The 16,014-nt window shown below is 42.6% G+C and overlaps 1 protein-coding gene and 1 long non-coding RNA gene across 2 annotated transcripts in view; both read right to left on the bottom strand.

Moving 5' to 3' along the window:
• The window catches only part of LOC138980479 (N-acetylneuraminate lyase B-like), a 14,133-nt gene extending 10,873 nt beyond the window's left edge, over positions 1-3,260 (bottom strand). Inside the window, exon 1 of the mRNA XM_070353360.1 lies at positions 2,946-3,260. Within this exon, the coding sequence (XP_070209461.1) occupies positions 2,946-3,007 (62 nt within the window). The 5' untranslated portion in view covers positions 3,008-3,260. The remainder of the gene's footprint in view (positions 1-2,945) is intronic.
• A 7,419-nt stretch (positions 3,261-10,679) lies between these two features.
• On the bottom strand, positions 10,680-14,854 carry LOC138980480 (uncharacterized). The gene is made up of 4 exons (XR_011460344.1): positions 14,734-14,854; positions 13,705-13,806; positions 13,038-13,084; positions 10,680-12,072 (listed from the first exon to the last, which is right to left on the bottom strand). It is a non-coding gene; the product is annotated as an uncharacterized lncRNA (long non-coding RNA).
• Positions 14,855-16,014: the final 1,160 nt, after the last annotated feature.

A 16,014-nucleotide genomic window follows, 5' to 3' on the forward strand; every position in this document is an offset into this window, starting at 1 on the left:
GTGGTGTGTGTGTGTGTGTGTGTGTGTGTGTGTGTGTGTGTGTTGGGAGGAGTGTTTTTGTGTGTATATAGGGTGTTTGAAATATATGAGCGTGTGTACGTGCATGTGTGTATGTGTTTGTGTGTGAGTGAGTGTGTGTGTGTGTATGTGTGGCGCGCGTGCGTGCGCGCGTGTGTGCGCGCGCAGGTGTGTGTGTGTGTGTGTGTGTGTGTGTGTGTCACTTTTACTCTTTTGAATCATTGAGGCAAACGCTGACACGCCGCCGACCAGTGAAGGCAAGGGATCGCAGCGTCGCAGTGAATAAGAATCTCCAGTGTGCATTGCTTGCACTGGCTGCTGTATGAAATGCCCTTTACCTTTGATAATATGCTGGTCGGAACTCGTTATTCACCATGGTCGCTTACCTCCTCTCATCAGCAGTCACGTGTGCTGGATTTGAAGGGACGCAACTCTTCCACATCTCAGAATAGTTATTTCGGAACATAACATGAGCGAGTTTTAGCGTCAACTAAGGTGACTCGAGTCGAACCGGAGGTCGCAAAAACTCGGTCCGGTACGACTGGAGTGACGTCACCGGTTAACCAACTTTCAACCTTGCTTCCTGCGTAGGGTCTCTCCAGTTCCAAGATGGCTGCCAAGGCGAGGTGAGAAACTTCTGCAAATATTTTTTGACAAAGTTACGGATTGTGAGAAGACATTTGTTGTAAATCACTTAGCCTTTCAAAAATTAAGGATACTGGGTTGGATACTGTCTTGGTTTTAATGCATTTTATTTTAGCAGTGATGTTTATTTTGGGAAGAAATGAGGTCAACAGGAGTTTGGGTGCGATTTCGGCTCAAATGTACTTTAGCGCCCTGAACTTTTACCCGGCTGTTTTGCGCTCGATTTTCACGCTCACTTCTTCATTGACGTTCGAATCGACAGTTCGATGTTTTGGGATTACATTCACATCAACAATAAAACAGTACTGCTTGTTCATCATCGTCGTCCATCAACTCTCCACAACAGTAAATCCGTAACGCGCTTGTCGCCATCTTGTTGCAAGGGACGCGACTGGACACAACCCAACAGCGTTTCCGCGAAGAAAAAAACCAGACATGCGCAGTGACCCTACCGTAGCTCAACCCTGTTCCTCGCGAAAACTCGGACCATATTCGCGGACTCTGACGCATGTGGCGTTACTAACCCTCCACGTCAATAGAGGCGTTAGTTGAATGTCGCTAAATCGTCATTCATGCAGAGGCAGAGTGACATGGTTCTTACTTGACGTAACTCTCGCGTGATTCGTGCGGCTTTACAGGGCCAAAGTGATATCATATTTATCCTGTTCTTTTTGGGGGAAGAAAATTCAAAGTCTCCATCGATCTAGGATTTGTATTGCACTTTTCACCAGGACAACATTATTACTGTGCGCAGGTGTGCCGCTTTGAAAACGATGTAGGTCGTCTAAAAAAAAAAGCTTGATTTGAAAGTAATTGCATTTCTGACGTCAGAAACCATAACTTAATCATATTCAATACTGATACCTGCACACAGCCTGGCGGTCACCCCCCCCCCCCCCACCCCCTTTACGATTAATTCTCTACTGCAGATATGTTGCAGCCACCGAAATTCTTCGTCACTTACTCGGTAGACATGAAGAAATATAGTTACAGAATTTATAGGTGACTCCATTATTCACGTTGTGACGTCTTTTCCAACATTGTTTGACTTTTGACGGCAGAGATTTCACTTCGAAAGAGAGGCTCACATTTGTAATCGATATCGTGTGTCATTAATTGCCAAGTGTTGAAGAGGCCGACACAAGTGTCATGTAAATCAAATAGATTGTAGTGAAGATATTCATGAATGTACCATCAGAAATCTAATATGTATGCGGCTGTCGAGACTACAAAAGAGTGTCTGGCTGCGTGTGTGCACTTCTAATCGTTAAAAATGAACAAAATTCTGACGGAAATGGATCGATACATAATTGTTACCGCCAGCGCGGTCTTAGAGAAGAATAATTTTAAAAAACAAGAAAGGTATGTTACTGGAACGCTTGGTGTGTCAAAAATCAAACTTTCCAATACCTTACCTTTCTTGTTTTTTTATTCTGAATTTTGGAACGTAGGGAGTTTATTTGTTTTTTGATCTGGGAGAACAATGACTTTCGTTATCTGTCAATTTAAAAACAAAAACCGTAGTACGACAGGAAACAACGAAAAGCTAGTCAAATAGCACCAAAAAAACGGATGAGCGCCTGGGCAAACACCCTACCACCCAACACCGCTTTCGTCCACCCGCACAAACAAACAAAGCAAGCGTGAACAACACCCACCCGTTACCCTTCATGGGTGTGAAAGTAACAAGCGTTAACAACACCCATCCGTTAGCCTTCATGGGTGTGAAAGCAACAAGCGTTAACAACACCCATCCTTTAGCCTGCAAGGGTGTGAAAGTAACAAGCGTGAACAACACCCACCCGTTAACCTTCATGGGCGTGAAAGTAACAAACGTTAACAACACCCACCCGTTACCCTTCATGGGCGTGAAAGTAACAAGCGTTAACAACACCCACCCGTTAGCCTTCATGGGTGTGAAAGCAACAAGCGTTAACAACACCCACCCGTTAGCCTTCATGGGTGTGAAAGTAACAAGCGTGAACAACGCCCATCCGTTACCCTTCATGGGTGTGAAAGTAACAAGCGTGAACAACACCCACCCGTTAGCCTTCATGGGTGTGAAAGTAACAAGCGTTAACAACACCCACCCGTTACCCTTCATGGGCGTGACAGTAACAAGCGTGAACAACGCCCATCCGTTAGCCTTCAAGGGTATGAAAGTAACAAGCGTTAACAACACCCACCCGTTACTCTTCATGGGCGTGAAAGTAACAAGCGTTAACAACACCCACCCGTTACCCTTCATGGGTGTGAAAGCAACAAGCGTTAACAACACCCACCCGTTAGCCTTCATGGGTGTGAAGGTAGCAGGCAGCACGCCGGTCAACTTGAAGTCCTCCATAATTAGTATGTCTACGCCTGATCACTTTTCTCTCACGTCGTTGCCACCCTATTACTGCCCAGATTTCACGGCAATGGGTTTTGCTGCGTTGGCCTAGCTACAATCGTCACTGTTTCACGGATGAATCTTCAGTTATGCATTACCCGCACTTTATAACGCCTCTGCTATCGTCTGCATTGAGATCAAGGCCGTGACATTATCGTGTGTTTGTGGCATACACTCAGTGTGTTTGGTGTGTTTGTACACATTTCACGGCAGTTTGCTGCGTCGCAACGTTTAGCTGGGGGCGATTATCAGTTTCAGAGGGGTATCTTTAGCTATGCCTTGTCCGCATTTTACAACAACCTTGTTATCGTTTAGATAGAGAGCGAGGCCGTGAGGTTATCATGTAGTGTGTACCATAGGCCCAGGGCCTAGCATTGTAAGCCGTTCGGCGTACTTTACGACGAAATAACATCTCCAGTACGCGGAACTCGATTTGGTGTACGCCGAAATGCAAAAACCTGTTATTCCTAAACGGTATACCCAAACAGTCCCAGCTTTCGTTTTGTGCGCCGTTCGGTTCAATTCTCAATCGGTTTGACAGTTTGCTTGAGCACGCACTTCCTCTGGCATCGCGCGAGCATGCTTTGTGCCGGTGTTTTGTGGCTCTAGACTTGAAATAATGTCTCGAAGCGACATTGTTGAACGTGGTCAGCCATTCAGTGACAAAGAATCCAGGTATTCCTGGAAGTGGGAATGGCTGGATTTTAAGGCGGAAGGCAAGTCAGAAGAAGTAATGTGCCGATACGGACTATGGACTATGGCATAATTTAGTTGCTCAATCTTCTTTGGGGGGGGGGGGGGGGGGGGTCATTTTAGGTAAAAAATCTCAAAAAAATTGTCAAATTCGGGGGGCAACCCCCTCCAGGGGCTTTGCCCCTGGACCCCACTGGGGGCCTCCTGCAGCCCCCAGACCCCCGCCTTTGTAAGCTGAACTCACTTTGTCCAATGCTAGGCCCTGATAGGCCAGTTAAGGCCAAACCAGTGTGATTATGTGGACTGCTTGTATTATCCAGCATTTGTAGTTTTGACCAAAATCTTACCTTTTGCAATAATTTAACCTCCGAGACCGCGCGAGCGGTATAGGTGAAGAAGGACTGTCGATATAATTGTAAAATATCATAGTCAAAAAACAAGAAAAGTATGTTGTTGGAACGTTTACTTAATGACAAAACGTTACGTTACGTTCACAGATATAGATGTGTAATTAGTGTTGTGTAATTAGTGTTGTGTAATTAGTGTTGTGTAATTAGTGTTGTGTAATTAGTGTTGTATAATTAGTGTTGTCTAATTAGTGTTGTCTAATTAGTGTTTGTCACTGCACTTTAAAAGACCGCTGGGTCGATATATCTGTGAACGTAACGTTTTGTTTTGTCAATAATTAAACGTTCCAGCAACATACCTTTCTTGTTTTTTGATTATGAAGTATGGAACGTTGGCAGTCTGTTTGTTTTTGTAAATGTCATATTTTGGTCAAAATGCAAATTACGGTGAAGTGTCGTTCGATTTTAGAAAACCATCCTTTTCATTGTTACAATTAAACGCACACAGCCATGCACACTTTTGTAGTTTCCAAAAACTTCACATTCTAGTTTTAACATACACATCTAATCAGAACTGACCTAATTCACCAAAAACCAGTTTGGGTCGATTTTCCTCATTTCTAAATAATTTGAAAAAAAACGGAGCTGCAACTCTGTTGCTAGATTAGCCAAAATTCGGCACCATATAATAAAATTGGTACAACTATCCTATCAAATATGCACAGAGGAATTGATCATCAGTCACGTGACTTGTGACTGCTGAGATCTAAAGGGAAATAACTTCAATCATTTCTGATGATTAATATCCAACTGAACGTCAACGGACAACGACAATAATCTACACTTTCTTAGAAAACTAAACATTGCACGAGAACAGTCAAAACGACAGCACTACATAATATATTTCATCGTCCAGACCCAAGACTTAGATGACCTACATGTGGCTGACTCACTTCCTTGACTGCACCCAGGATCTTAAGGTAGGGGGGGCACACCCAAACTTTTTTGCACAAGGAAAGCGCCCCCCCCCCCCCCCCCCCCGGAATTTAGTTTTTCAAGGAAGCAAAATGCTGCAATCTAGGGCCACCTGAGCTCGGAAACTGTCATTTAATCATATCTCTCTCTCTCTCTCTCTCTCTCTCTCTCTCTCTCTCTCTCTCTCTCTCTCTCTCTCTCTCTCTCTCTCTCTCTTTTCCCTGAAGGGTGGGCCCGGGCTCGAGCCCCCTTCGCCCCCCCCCCCCCTAAATCCATCACTGGCACCTGTGATTTCACGCCGATGTTCTTGTCATTTATGTCAATGCTTGAACGATCTATGCGCACTTTTTGTATGAGTATGGTTGCGTCGTGCATTTCGATTTCAAGTGCGCAATGCTTCATCATTCTGCAATGTAAGGAGAATTCAGTGTGTGGAAAATGTATCATGGGCAATTACATTCAGAATGCTGCATTATTTACGGTTTAATGACATTCTAACAATTGTAATGATTTTTATTTCCTTTGGTGTGCTTTCACCAACATATAATATTTGATATTGCGTATATGATCGCCTATGTAAGCAAGCCTCTGTGTGTGTAGGTGCAAGAGTGCTTAGCTGTGTTGATCTGCCTATATGCATATATGTGTGTGTGACTGTGTGTGTGTGTGTGTGTGTGTGTGTGTGTGTGTGTGTGTGTGTGAGTATGTGTGTGAGTATGTGTGTGTGTCTGTGTGCGTGTGTGTGTGTGTATGTGTGTGTGTGTGAGTATGTGTGTGTGTCTGTGTGCGTGTGTGTGTGTGTGTGTGTGTGTGTGTGTGTGTGTGCGTGTGTATGCATGTGTGGGAATGTGTGTATGCATATGATTTTTTTATGCACGTGTATGTATGTGTGTGTGTGTGTGTGTGTGTCTGCGTGTTTGTGTGTGTGTGTGTGTGCATGGGTGTGTGTGTGTGTGTGTGTCTGTGTGTGTATGTGTGTCTGTGTATGTTTGTGTTTGTGTGTGTGTGCGATCGAGAGGGGGAGTGAGAGTCGATCAGAGAGAGGGAGAGAGCGAAAGAGAGAGGTATTTTGTCATGTTTAATATGTACCGGTTGTAACAGGTCAGTTGGCCTAAACAATAGAGTTCTGAATTCTCTCTCTCTCTCTCTCTCTCTCTCTCTCTCTCTCTCTCTCTCTCTCTCTCTCTCTCTCTCTCTCTCTCTCTCCCTCTCTCTCTCCCTCCCTCTCTCTCTCTCTCTCTCCCTCCCTCTCTATCTCTCTCTCTCTGTCTCTCTCTCCCTCTCTCTCTCTCCCTCCCACTCTCTCTCTCTCTCTCTCTCTCTCTCCCTCCCACTCTCTCTCTCTCCCTCTCTCTCTCTCTCTCTCTCTCTCTCTCTCTCTCTCTCAATCACGGTGATTTTACTATGATCGCTCAACTGTAGCCCCGCCCCCCCCCCCCACCCATTTTAATTGCTGCTGGCCTGTTAAAGCATTTCATAGTTGCAGCTAGCGATGGTTTTGCACGGATTGTTCCAGTAACTAGAAGGGTGGTCACGCTTTCGCGGCCCAGACAAGCCCAGCAGTTATTGTCAGAATTCGTCTTCATGAGAGAAGAAAAAACCCATTAAAAGAACATTACAAACAAATAGTTTTCAGGCTCTAGTGATCCAATATAGAGGACTGGCATTTACTAGGTAATACACACTATATACATCTTCAGACTAGACACTGGGCGCTAACAGGTAGCAGGGGCAGATCAGTTGCTTTGTAAGGGGGGGGGGGGGCACTTTGAATCGAAAGTGAATGTGATGGGCGCGAAGCGCCCGAATTTTCTAGGTCCAAAGAAGCAAAATGGTGCCATCTGGTGCCATTTGAACTTAGAAATGGTCATAGAATCAGCTTTCCAATTATTTTTTTTTTTCGGGGGGGGGGCACAAGGGGCACGTGCCCCCCCCCCCCCCTCGTCCGCCCCTGGGTAGTACACACTATATAGGCTTACAGCCTTAGACTAGACACTGGGCACTAACAAGGTACGAAAACCTGACCACTCCCTGCTGCAAATGCTGAAGAACGGCCAATGTTATCCGAGAATGGAATAAACGCGTGTCTTCTTTCGTTCGATATCCCACGGTGGAGACACCTTACGCCCATTAGCAAGATATTGTTCAGCACTTTTCAGGACGTGTACGGGAACGTGTACGGGTAACGTCATCAAATCTAGTTTTTACGTCACGCGTTTGCCAAGATCTGCAGTCTTGGTGGGAGCAAAACAACGTATGCATTTGGAACATTGGAGAAAAAAGTGAGTCAAGGGTGACGCAATATCTACACGTACGCGTACAGGTCTTTGCTACACGTTCGATCATCTAGAACACTAAAATACCCAGACGGTTGTTACACCCGATTTTGTACCCAGAAGTCGAAAGCGGTGTGAAGGTATGCTGGCTAAAATGTTATTACAGAAAAGAATCAGAAGCATACTAAAAACAGATGTGTTCAGTTATGGTTGTGAATGTTTTCTGCACTAAGTAGTGGTGTGGTTTTTTTTTTGTTGAAATTCAGGCCTGTTGTTTATAACAATCACTCAAGAAAACGTGATATCCAGCTGGCACCGTCATCCAGTCACTCCATCTGTGCGTTGTAAAGTGGGTATGGGACATTAGCTAGGTTGTTGTCAACATATTTGGGAACGGTGGACACGGAATGGTGCGCACGTCTCGTACATGACAGAGAAATCGGATCAGAGTACACATTTATTAAAAAGTCGGTATGATCTAGATTAGATTGGTATCGCAATGTTTGGGAACCGGCATGGACCCGGAATGGTGCACACGTCTCATGCACAAGACATCGGGTCAGAGTACACATTTATAAAATAGCCCGTATGATCCAGACGACGGGCGCTGTGGCGCGCGGGGTGGTAGGACGTCGGCCTCTTAATCGGAAGGTCGAGGGTTCGAATCCCGGCCGCGGCCGCCTGGTGGGTTAAGTGTGGAGATTTTTCCGATCTCCCAGGTCAACTTATGTGCAGACCTGCTAGTGGCTTATCCCCCTTCGTGTGTACACGCAAGCACAAGACCATTTTCGCACGGAAAAGATCATGTAATCCATGTCAGAGTTCGGTGGGTTATAGAAACACGAAAATACCCAGCATGCTTCCTCCGAAAGCGGCGTATGGCTGCCTAAATGGCGGGGTAAAAACGGTCATACACGTAAAATTCCACTCGTGCAAAAACACGAGTGTACGTGGGAGTTTCAGCCCACGAACGCAGACGACGATCCAGACTAGATTTGTATCAACAAGTTTGGGAACCATGGGCACGGGACGATGATGTGTGTGTGTGTGTGTGTGTGTGTGTGTGTGTGTGTTAGTGTGTTGGTGTGTGTGTGTGTGTGTGTATGGTGTATGTGTGTGTTTGTGTGTGTGTGTGTGCATGTGTGTGTGTTACTGAGTGTGTTGTTGTGTGTGCGTGTGTGTGTGTTGCTAGCATGCAATGACACGTATGCGTCTTTCTACCCGTCTAGGTATCTCTCTCCCGGGCGGCGCGTGTGTTTTACCTCTGCCAGCCTCCCCCAACCCTCCCCTTTGAGCCCTAACCTCACTCCACCCCCACTATCCCCGCCGACATTTTCTTTACGTCTTTTTCTAACGTATCAGGATTTCCATCAAAGATCTGTCCATTCCGCCTTGCGTGTGTGTTTTTACTTCCCCACCCTCCCCTTACCCACCCACATTCTCTCCCTTTTACCCCCCCCCCCTTTTTTTTAATCCCCTTCCCTCTCTCCGCCTGAATGTCTTCGACGTCCCTCCCCTCAACTCATCAACGTTTCCATCCAAGACCTGTCCAACATTCTGTCACGGGCGTGTGTTTGAAGTCGTCCCGTGGCCTTACCCACCCACATTTCCTCCGATTTGAGCCGCCTATAGTTACCCCTCTCCCCCCCCCCCCCCCTCCCCCGTATCTCTCCTGCCCTCTGTCCGCCTCCCTGTCTGAACTTTCTTCGACGTTCCTCCCTGACCCATCAGAGCCCCGTCCAGCGTTTCTTGCGGCGTGCGTTTGACTATTCATACTCTATTCTCGCTTCAATCGCTCCTTAGCCTCGCCAAAGCCGCCAGCTCCCATCGGCCTTCCCACAATTCATCCCTCTTCATGTCTGTTGCACTGATTGGGCGCTTTCTTCGCCGGAAATGGATACGAACTATTCCTAGGATGACGTCGGAACAAGTGTCGCCAAGACTTGCTGGCATGCGTCTCGGTGTGCCTGTGAAAATGTTTGAAGAAAAGATTTCACACGATTGGCTGGCAATTTGAAGGTAATTGATTTTCTGACAGGAGTAAAGTTAAAGACTGGGTTTTTCAAAACTTGTATAAAGAATGTCGTTCGGCATGAGTGTTAAGTGTAAATGCGTCGTTTCTCGTCGTCTGTCTCATTGTCTTTACACCCCCGGTATTCACGACTTTCCGACCTTGACATTGTAGTGGGGGTCAAGTGGGCGTCGGCATCATTGTCCAATCAGAAATTTTGATGCGCTTCCGCTTCCTGTCCCGCCCAGTCTGCGCAAAAGAAATGGCGCAAAACTGTTTGCGCGGAAAAAGGTGATGAAAAAAAGAACACAACCTGGTTTGATAACCAAATGATTGCGATCTTGCATTCTAGCATCATTTAATGTGGAACCGCAACGACACATCTGATAAACAAATAGCCAGTTTGTTACCAACATGAGAAACTAGGGTTTAGAATCGAAGCGGTAAACCCGGACGCTGTTTGTACACGTAAATCCGGAGAAGCTATCGAAGTAGGTGACATGTCGTTTCACTCCGAGTGTGCCAGCACCGGCCCTCTACCCGCCAAACCCCCACTAGGCAGGGAAAGTGGTTCGACCTTGCATGAATGCAGGGCAAGTTCGAGTTTGCTAGCTAAAATTGCTGCTAGTGCTTGCCTTGTCTAGATCTGGAACTTTTTCAATTGGATTTTTTCTCTCTATTATACTGGAATAAGTGGGTGCTTTTCTAGATCTAAGCATCGACCGAATTAGATAATGATGTTCCTTGCATTGCATTCTCCTAAATCTGTTATTCTAACCAGTTTGTTTAAGAATATAATTGTTCGTTTTTTGTTGATAAGCTTACAAGATTTTTTCTTTTTTAAGTAAGTGGTTTCACACGTACAACATGAGACCCACATGCACTAGACAATGGAAGTTGAGGTCCTCGTTCAATACCACAAATGCCAGTATTATACTTCAGACTCCTTTTGGAGGAATGTGTGGGGTTTGGGTGTTGAACTTGAAGTGGCAGATTGTTTGCACAGGTATGTTCGTACGTTCGTACGTGCACGCATGTATGCAGGCATTTGTTTGTCAAGCAGGAACATGCAACATTTTGTTGACCGTATGTGAGTGCGTGTGTAATAAAACCAACGACAAACAATACAAAAAGCTCCAGCTCTGCTTCTTCACCAGTCACAGACGCATTGCGTTGTTCAGCTTTCCAGAAATATATTAACTCAGTCAGAACCGGCTTCATGAATATTTTATTTCAGGAAAAAGTCAATCGAATCTACACAAAAAAAGGTTATTGCGTTGTTCTGTCTTTGACCCAACAGATAGAGAAGTCAACAGAGGTATTCTGCCGTCAGCAGCTTTATTGCTGTTTTGAATTTGATCTTGCATAATTTTATTACATCATTTTGCAACACACAAAGAAATCGTAATTGAATATTTTACGCAAAATTGAATAATTCGCAAACATGTTTGTATGAACAAATATTATTTTAAGAAAATATGAGTGTGAGGATGGACGTATTTTGAGTGAAGTAGCAGAAATTCTTTTTAAGTTCTTTAGCTACATGCACACGTTCTGTTAATTACGTTCTTAGCAGGGAGATCCAGATTAATAATACTGCTGTGACAGGTTGTGGTTTCCATACACACTTTGAATACAGGAAAACAAAAACAAAAACACAGTTAAAAAAAAATGTGCACATAGGATTAAATCATTAAAGTGTACAGAATAAAAGCAACATATGTACAAAAACAAATCTCGTGGTTCTCTTGTCAAACCCACTGTAGTAAGCACAGAATAGGAGAGAAGATTTTGGAGAAGGTGGCTTTACCTACTGAAGTAAATGATCAAGAGGATTCTAAGCATCCAGTGCTAAAGCTCTCAAATCACAAGACATACACACTTGTTGTGGCTATCCGAACTGTTGATTTAAAAAAAACCATACCTACAAATTGAAAACATCTATTACAAAATTATATATATTGTATGGATCTGTCTTTGTAAAATATACTGTACAGAAAATTTTAAATAATCTGCACAAATCTCGTGGTTCTCTTGTCAAGTAGTAGGCACAGAAAAAAACCCAAAAAACCCTGTGTTTTGTCTTGTAAATTATACTTTACTAAATGTGTACAGTATTCTAAGAAAAAAAATTCTTCCTTTTTATCATATCAATTGCCTCCCTTGAATTTTATTTGTAAAATAATTCTGAGAAAAAAAGCTTTCTACTTAAAAGCAGTGCAATCAAGAAAATGGGTACAACCTGTGTGTATACCTTTATTCCTTATTCTTTTTATTTAATTGAGGATGTCACAACGCAGTTTTACTGATTTAAAAAAAAATTCGCTTCAAATTATCTCCCTTGAACAAACACTTATTTTTACAATTAAATTTTGTTTACACGAAGAGGTAGTTTTAAGGGTATATATACAAAAAAACAATATTGCAACCTTAGATGTATTTACATTTGGACTAATTCCATTAAAAAAAAATTCAAACTATAAATGATAAATCAAAATAAAACAGATTTTGGGGCTGTACACAAGCTAATAGGATTAAACACGAAAGTCGTACCCAAGAATCGTCAAATACTTTTGCTAACAGCTATACTTAAACATAAGAAAATATGATCTGCATCTCTTGTTATGAAGATGATGGCACTGGTCCACCGAAGTGCATGCCATATATGCTTTACTGTGCGCTCTCCCTCTCAATGGTCTTTCTCTGGCTGACTCGATTCTGAGGAGATAAAAGAAAACACATTCAGTACAAGCTGTAAAAAATAACAACAAAACTAGTATTACTTAAAGTAGCTGCTGGTTTCTGAGTATTTGATTGAAGGCCCAATCCGACTTGTAAGAAGTTTGCCCGACTGTCGCAGATTTGGTCAGGTATGGAGTAAAATCATGCCTCAATTTGGTAACATACAAACTGCAATATTCTAAGGCTGTGAGTGTGAGAATACATCGGTGCCACTTTTTAAAAACTTTCTTTTTGTGTGTGCGCATGTTTTAGTGCCAAAAATGAAGAGGCCGAGTGCTCTCTCTGCAAAACTTGTGTGAAGCTTCAGAGCTCTATCAATGGTTTGAAAGAAAAAAACATACTTTTCCATTTTTGACGTTCTTGTTCCCTTCCCTGTGAAATTTACTGTCCGTAGGTTACCGGATTTTGTTAATGTCCGTGAAAACCTCAACTATTCATTGCTGAGTGCCTAGTGATAGCTATCCCCCCCAACGACCTAGCACTGCTGAATCCTGATTCTTCCCATTGTTTGATTCTGTAATGAAATTGTGTAGTTGGTAGTTATGTGAGCTTCTTCTTGGAGGGGGGGGGGGGGTGGGGGGGGGGGGTGCTGGTTGGTTGGGTTTTTGGGGGTTATTAAACCATCAGATTAAAAAGTAAGACTTCATTGTAATGTGCAGATATTTGTTCAGGTGCCCACCATTTTCTATGTGAAAACATGTTGCTAACTAACATGAACCCAACCATAAAACGTGATGTAGGTGAGTAGCCCATCTAGAAAAAAGAACCTGTTCTAATTCGGAATTAGAACAGGTTCGTTTTTCTAGATGGGCTACTCACCTACATCACGTTTCATGGTTGGGTTCATGTTAGTTAGCAACATGTTTTCAAATTCTCATCAGGCAATCACGGCTGACACTAAACACAGAACAGGTGGGAGAGACATAATTCAATTTACTCACCTTCCTTGCATTGTGAGACTGGCCATATGAATCTGCTGAAGTAGTTCCTGCACATATTTAATCAAATATTCATCTTAATAACGTGTTAATATCGCTTGTTCTAGCAAATCAGACTTGACAGTTTTCTGATGGCTTGCACAATTTAAGAGCTTGCCTGTCCCCAATCATTACAATAAGAAACAACATCTAGTATGCAAGTATTTTCAGGGTATGAAGGTTTTAATATAATGTCGGTTCTTCTGGGGGCATGGAGAAACACCTTACACAAAGTAGAACATACACAACAAATTTCAAACAATTGAGGTCACACCATAGTTTTACTCACAAACAAACAACAGCAATACAATAAACAGTCTGCAAACGCCTACATGTTGTCTACACTAGGTATAAAGAAACAAAGAAGCACATGAAGACGGGCTTTGTCAAGTAGACCATTATAGCGAATGAGCAACAGCTGATGATCCAGACCACCAAATTGACATGATTTCCCCTTATTCAGTTTGTGATTGTAGTCATATTGACGATGCATGACTTCAATTTTTCAAAGTAAGTCTCTTGGTGCGTTTACGGATACATTCATTGTCACAATTACGACATGCTAATGTCTAACCTGGGTAAACTTCAATTCATGACTTTTTTCAAACTGGCATAGAAATTATGAGCATACCAGAATTATTTTCCTGTTAGACTGTCTTCTTCTTTTTCTTCTTCTGCGTTTGATATTCAATTCATGGCTGTCATATCGTCAGGTCAGTGGCTGCCATGAAGTCTGCAAATTAGATGATATTGTAAAGAAAGTACATGTAAGTAGCATCTCATGATATTCTAACTTCAATTACATCACCTGTCTCACAGTCTGCCTCTTTAAAAATTAATGAATAATTTCAGTAACATAATTTTTGGGTAAAAAATAAAAAGGTATGAGAAATAATCCTCACTTTTTTTGTAATAACCCTCACCACCAATTGTTTTATTTCATTTCCATTTTAACAGATTTAGCACCTCTCCGAAAGCCAGAAATACACTTTAAATCCCACGCCCCCCCCCCCCCCCCCTCGGCCCCCCCTACATAAACTAATTAAATAACTAATTAAGGAAAAAAATCCTTACATCATAAAAAGTCAGAACCACCAAAACCACCCCCCCCCCCCCCCCCACCCATCCAATAAAACCTGAATACAAAAACACTTCAAAATAAAAAATGAAAACATTTAATTCCACTTACAAAATATAAAAGTTGTTATGCTTTATTTTCATTATCTGTTACAAACACATAAATTGCTGTGCAAATCTTTTTAAAAAACATCAATGCCTGAGACACCAGTAACCTGTTTATATTGTTGACCTTGTAGCTTTTCAGTTTAAGAGGCTGTTCTGGAATCTGCACTAAAGTCAAACATAACCCCGTGGGAAAAATATTACATCACCAAGACCGAAAAAATAACACCAACCGACACTCCTCACCCTTATTTCACCCACTATGCCAACCCAAAGACTGGAAAATAATAATCAAATACAGAATGAACAAAAATGCTTGATTTCATTTCTTCAATGATAAGTTGAAAATCTTCATTCTTCATAATAATGTTATTGGCATAATGTGTAATTGCCACAATTTACAGAGTTTAATTAAAAAAAAATGATGCGATAAAAATCAAAGTGAAAACATTTGTTTTTATACTGATACCTTATTTACCTTGTGGCTTGTGTGCCTCAGGTTTAGGAGCGGCTCAAACGTCCTCTGCTCCTCAGTCTGCAAGAAATTAAGCGATGGCCTGAAGGAGAATAGAAAAAGATCCTTTGTCAGCACCCTGTGTATGTGTGTGGGTGGGTGTGTTAGATAAATAGGCGGTGGGGGGGGGGGGTGTGCAATAGCTACAATACCACGCCTAATGCAGTCTGCAAAACAAGTGCAACACTTCTACAGAGCTTTTATGATACAAAGCTTCAAATAAGAAACACATTACAATCAAATGAAAGCTGAGCCTGTCATTGCAAAATAAGGAAAATAACAACAATCCAGTGGCATGTAAAATATTGTTCCTTCAGAAAGATGGCTCTGACAGCAGAAACAATTTAACTTGAAGTTTGAGTCCAAAATTATTTCTCTACATTAGTGAACGTACTTGCAGTAATACCCCTCACACATGAAAACTATTCACAGACTGAATAACAGTGTGTTCCCAATGTTGCTTCCGTGTATCGGTTAGATCCATCTCGGTTAGATCCATCTCGCATCTGCAGAGTACGGATTGTCATCCGTTTAATAAAAAAAAAAAACAATCAGAACTTGTCATCAGTGATCAACCTACCTTGCAAGAGTGGGGTGAAAACACTCACTTCCTGCCAACATGTCTGCAAAAAAAAAAGAGAAACAATACCAATGGAAGCTTAAAATGGTTCTTTTGTTCAATATGTGTACACGTGCTTCATTTCTGGGGTGAAAGTGTAAAATATATTGATGGATTGATAGAACAATATTGCCTCAAGTTCACCGCACCAAAAAATACTTATCAATCAACATTGTCATCACTCGATCAGCTATTCCATCTCTTTCATAAGTGATCTCTTTCATAGTGTGTGTGATGGTGTGAGCGTGTGTGTGTTTGTGTACGTGTGTGTGTGTTTTGTGAACAAGCGTTGAAAAAACGTATGTTTACCTTGCTCTAGATCTACCGACTTTCGTAGGCGGAGACTTCTCTGCCGTGACAGCGGCTTCGTTTCCCTGGCAGAATTCAACATCTTGTACAGATCTGCCGGTGCATTTCTCATTTCCTCCGCTTCTAGAGTCACTTGATCCACAGATTTAACGAACATTGAATGTTCTTTTAGTTCTTGTGACGGAAGTAAAATCAAGGAATTAAGTGGGCATTCCTGAGCCCTCTGCTGGCTTCATGTCCACAAAGTAAATCGCACAAACTTGCAGGGTTTGGGGGGTAGTTTATTACTTTTGAAGAAGAACAGCTAGTCGTCGCTG

Source organism: Littorina saxatilis, linkage group LG11 (genome assembly GCF_037325665.1).
Source record: "Littorina saxatilis isolate snail1 linkage group LG11, US_GU_Lsax_2.0, whole genome shotgun sequence".
Taxonomy (NCBI): domain Eukaryota; kingdom Metazoa; phylum Mollusca; class Gastropoda; order Littorinimorpha; family Littorinidae; genus Littorina; species Littorina saxatilis.